Source organism: Sander vitreus, chromosome 15 (genome assembly GCF_031162955.1).
Source record: "Sander vitreus isolate 19-12246 chromosome 15, sanVit1, whole genome shotgun sequence".
NCBI classification, from domain to species: domain Eukaryota; kingdom Metazoa; phylum Chordata; class Actinopteri; order Perciformes; family Percidae; genus Sander; species Sander vitreus.
Genome location: NC_135869.1, coordinates 29,499,161 through 29,504,160, shown reverse-complemented (window position 1 = coordinate 29,504,160; position 5,000 = coordinate 29,499,161). Strand labels below are relative to the sequence as shown.

The 5,000-nt window shown below is 44.8% G+C and overlaps 2 protein-coding genes across 4 annotated transcripts in view; both read left to right on the top strand.

The window, feature by feature from the left end:
• The window catches only part of taok2a (TAO kinase 2a), a 38,696-nt gene extending 37,798 nt beyond the window's left edge, over positions 1–898 (top strand). The window contains exon 20 of the mRNA XM_078269019.1: positions 791–898. Coding sequence (XP_078125145.1) covers positions 791–898 — 108 coding nt within the window. The remainder of the gene's footprint in view (positions 1–790) is intronic.
• Positions 859–5,000, top strand: part of cdipt (CDP-diacylglycerol--inositol 3-phosphatidyltransferase (phosphatidylinositol synthase)) — a 6,327-nt gene continuing 2,185 nt past the window's right edge. The window contains exons 1-3 of one of the 3 annotated variants that reach the window (XM_078269021.1): positions 859–947; positions 2,664–2,798; positions 4,692–4,845. In XM_078269021.1, coding sequence (XP_078125147.1) covers positions 2,705–2,798; positions 4,692–4,845 — 248 coding nt within the window. In that variant the 5' untranslated portion in view covers positions 859–947; positions 2,664–2,704. Of the gene's footprint in view, positions 948–1,166; positions 1,367–2,663; positions 2,799–4,691; positions 4,846–5,000 lie in introns of those variants that run through there. The other 2 variants (XM_078269020.1, XM_078269022.1) reach the window with 2 other exon arrangements.

Sequence of the window (5,000 nt, the reverse complement as noted above, 5' to 3'; positions counted from 1 at the left end):
AGTAAGAGAGCAGAGACTGATGTTATGGAGCGGCCAGCCCAATCCCCAGACCTCAACCCCATAGAGAACGTGTGGGGTGACATCAGAAATGCTGTTTCTGAGGCTAACCCAGTACTGCAGAGGGATTGTGGGATGTAGTTCAATGGTCCTGGGCTGGAATACCTGTTCACAGGTGACTCCATGCAACACAGATGTGGAGCAGTTCTCAGAAATAATGGTTATGGAACTAAATATTAGTGCAGTGATTCAAAGTGAAGCCAACCCTCGAGACATGTTTCAGTTCATACAGTAAATGTTTGAGTTTGTAAAGAAAAATTCAAATAATGCGAACAGCCTAATATTCCTTTTTCTTCACTTTCTGTAAAGGTAGAACACAAACGTGATCAGTTTGGTCTTGTTTTGATATGGAGATGAATGTTCAGCGTTCCCAATGCATTGATATTATGGAATTAAAAGCTATTCAGAGGATGTTGAGCATTAGCACTTTTTTAAACACACTGCTATTATTCTGAACATATATATACACACATTTATATATATATATATATATATGTATATATATATGATATATATATATATATATATGTGTGTGTATATATATATGTATATATATATATATATATATATATATATATGTGTATATATATATATATGTATATATATATATATATATACACATATATATATATATATATGTGTGTGTGTGTGTGTGTATATGTATGTGTATATATTAAATAATAACTATTTTAACTCCTGAACTACTTTCCCTCTTCTTGACCTTGAGGAACAGACTCCGGTGACCTCGAAGAACAAAAGCCTAAAAATAACTTCTGAGTTATTAAAGGGGAGGCTGCGTCACATGACGTCACCACCCAACCAACCGCCGCAGCAGCGCTGAGACCGGAAAAGAGAGATTCTGTGTTTCAAAATAAAAGCACAACGTGAATGTAAGTCACTCGTGGATGTATTTTATTTTTGAAATATTTCCAACATTTTTATTGCTTTTTTCCGAAGTGTTTGGCGCTTTTTCTGGACATTTTTGGCTCTGTATTGGACGTTTTTGTCGCCTTTTCCCGATGTTTTTGTCACTACTTTCTTCGTTTTGTCGAGTTTTGACTGCTTTTACTTTGGAAACTAAGCGGAAGTCATGTTTGTTGTTGCTGATTGTCCGGAAACAGGAACTTGACATTTCGCTGCTGGGAAGGAGGAAGTCATCGCTTAACGGACCAACTGTCCCAATTAGGGAGCAAAAGACGACAGAATATATAATATATAAATATATAATATATAATATATATATATATATAGACCCAAACATCCGACATGGCGGAGGAAAATATCTTCTACTTCGTCCCCAATTTAATCGGTGAGTTTCTACCAACAAGTAGCTACTAGCTAGCTTAGCTTTAGCCAACAGACCGGTCTCACCAAACTCCATTCAAAAAACAGCCGATTATAGAAATTACTTAAATCTATCTATCTATCTATTTCTCTTAAAGCAGCCAAACATCCAATCATATTCTCTGCTTTCATATCTGCATCAGGATGTGAACAAGACAACAAACCAATGTGCTAAAAACGCAAAAAAGTCAAAGTCAACTTAAGATCCCCACGGGGAGATGTACAGTCTGTCTTACAGTCTACGGCCAGCACGGGTACCACCTTATATACAGTCTACGGCCAGCACGGGCACCACCTTATATACAGTCTACGTTCAGCACGGGTACCACCTTATATACAGTCTACGGTCAGCACGGGTACCACCTTATATACAGTCTACGTTCAGCACGGGCACCACCTTATATACAGTCTACGTTCAGCACGGGCACCACCTTATATACAGTCTACGTTCAGCACGGGTACCACCTTCTATACACAATCTAACCCTAACCCGGGTAACACACTTTACATCACTGGGGGGGAGGGGGGTACTGGGTACCCAGTAGGCCTGCACGATTTGGGGAAAAATGTGAATCACGATTTTTTAGCTTAGAATTGAGATCACGACTCTCTGCCACGATTTTTGTCTCACGAAGTGTAATGTTTATCGCACACATGAACCACGACAAGACTAAACTAACAGCACCAAACAGAGATGTTTGGCTCCTACAGCACATTGATCATCACCACCAGCCGGTAAACACAGAGGCTGAGCACTGCAGCGCTTTGAAACCTATTTATACAGTCCATGTTTAAAACTCACAGGAGAAAGTAGTAGTGTTAGTGATGCAGTCGGCTCCTAAAATTAAAAGAGAATCAGTCATTAAAAAAAAAAGTTATTTAAAAATTAAATTGTGAACAGGGTGAATCAAGATCGCCTGCACGATTAATCGTGCAGGCCTAGTACTCAGTCTCTGTGTGTGTGTGTGTGTGTGTGTGTGTGTGTGTGTGTATCTGGGGCCGGATGGAAGTAGTATGAAGAACTGGTTCAGGGGACGGTCTGGTTCAGCTGCTGTCTGGTGTGCTAGGCGTGTGATGCGTGCTAGGCATGTGATTGGCTGTGTCATTCATGTCTGATAGGCTGGGTGTGGGGAGATAATGTTTTTGATAGGCTGGGTGGGGGGAGATAATGTTTCTGATAGGCTGGGTGGGGGGAGATAATGTTTCTGATAGGCTGGGTGGGGGGAGATAATGTTTCTGAGTCGTGTCCGTTGTGCCTGCAGGTTACGCCCGGATCGTGCTGGCGCTGCTCTCCTTCCTGCTGATGCCGTGCTGTCCGTGGCTCGCCGTCTTCTTCTACCTGCTCAGCGCTCTGCTGGACGCCTTCGACGGCCACGCTGCGCGGGCGCTCAACCAGTGTACGTACCGGCTTCTCCTGGGGAGCTTTGGTTTCTGGGGTTGGGTTTTAGCACTGAAATCCCTCTGAAATCCCCCTGAAATCACTCTGAAATCACTCTGAATATATATCTTTTACTGCTCTGTCATCACAGTCCAGACGAGAGAAGATCTGAGAGAGACAGGCAGGCAGACAGACAAACAGGCAGAGAGACAGGCAGGCAGACAGAGAGACAGTCTGACAGACAGTCATACAGACAGTCAGACAGACAGACAGAGGTACTGCCAGTTAGTTTAGTCTTGTCGTGGTTCATGATATATAAGGTGGTACCCGTGCTGGCCGTAGACTGTATATAAGGTGGTACCCGTGCTGAACGTAGACTGTATATAAGGTGGTACCGATGGCACGGTGGGCTGTATATAAAGTGGTACCGTGCTGAGCGTAGACTGTATATAAAATTGGTGCCGTGCTGAGCGTGGGCTGTATATAAGGTGGTACCCGTGCTGGCGTGGAGCTGGCATATAAGGTGGTACCCGTGCTGAGCGTGAGCTGGCAGCTATATAAGATTGGTGCCCGAGAGAACTGCCAGCTAGTATAGTCGGGTACCGTTCATGACTGTATATGCGGTACCGCGAGCTGGCGTAGATCGGGCATATAAGAGTGGTACCCGTGCTGGCCGTGAGACTGTATATAAGGGTGGTACCACGCGCTGAGCGCATTAGACTGTATGTAAGGTTCGTATCACGTGCTGAGCGTGGACTGTATATAAGGTGGTACCCGTGCTGAACGTAGACTGTATATAAGGTGGTACCCGTGCTGAACGTAGACTGTATATAAGGTGGTGCCCGTGCTGAACGTAGACTGTATATAAGGTGGTACCCGTGCTGAACGTAGACTGTATATAAGGTGGTACCCGTGCTGAACGTAGACTGTATATAAGGTGGTGCCCGTGCTGAACGTAGACTGTATATAAGGTGGTACCCGTGCTGAGCGTGGAGCTGTCATATAAGGGTGGTGCCCGTGCTGAGCGTGGGACTGTATATAAAGTGGTACCCGTGCTGGCCGTAGACTGTATATAAGGTGGTACCCGTGCTGAACGTAGACTGTATATAAGGTGGTACCCGTGCTGGCCGTAGACTGTATATAAGGTGGTACCCGTGCTGAACGTAGACTGTATATAAGGTGGTACCCGTGCTGAACGTAGACTGTATATAACGTGGTACCCGTGCTGAACGTAGACTGTATATAAGGTGGTACCCGTGCTGAAATCCCCCTGAAATCACTCTGAAATCACTCTGAATATATATCTTTTACTGCTCTGTCATCACAGTCCAGACGAGAGAAGATCTGAGAGAGACAGACAGACAGGCAGGCAGACAAACAGAGAGACAGAGAGACAGACAGAGGTACTGCCAGTTAGTTTAGTCTTGTCGTGGTTCATGTGTGCGATAAAGATTACACTTCGTGAGACAAAAATCGTGGCAGAGAGTCGTGATCTCAATTCTAAGCTAAAAAATCGTGATTCATATTTTGGGTTGCAGTTTTACAGCTTTGTCAACGTAAAATAAAGCCAGACTACAGCGCTGCTTACTGAGCTCCAAGGCTGCAACACAACAAGAGCCTGGTCGCATGGTTGGGAACATGATCAGATTTGAAACCAAATCCTCCAAACGATTCCAATAAAGAACCGATTCCACTGGAATCGTAATTTGTCGAGGCCCAACCCTGGTCATTTGTCTGCAGCTCCTTCTGTTCTAAACATCCTGAGAAGATCTTCAACTTAAAATCCTGAATGGGATCGATGGGGATGTGAGTGTACGGTTACATCCCTGCTCTCCACTGAAGCCTCCAAGTCTGCGGAGAATAAACCGATTCATAAACAGTATTTCCTGATAATAACCTCCTGTCTGTTTAGCCACTAAGTTTGGAGCCATGATGGACATGCTGACGGACCGCTGTGCCACCATGTGTCTGCTGGTCAACCTGTCGTTGCTCTACCCGTCCTACACCTTCCTGTTCCAGCTCAGCATGTGTGTGGACATCGCCAGCCACTGGCTGCACCTGCACAGGTACGCCATCACCAAAACCTCTCACACCACCAAAACCTCTCACTCATCACCAAAACTTCTCTCACCACCAAAACCTCTCTCACACTACCTACCGGGGTTGCTGTCAGGGTTCAATCCTCAAACCAAGCCAGTCATCACAGGTTTATCCTAGAGCT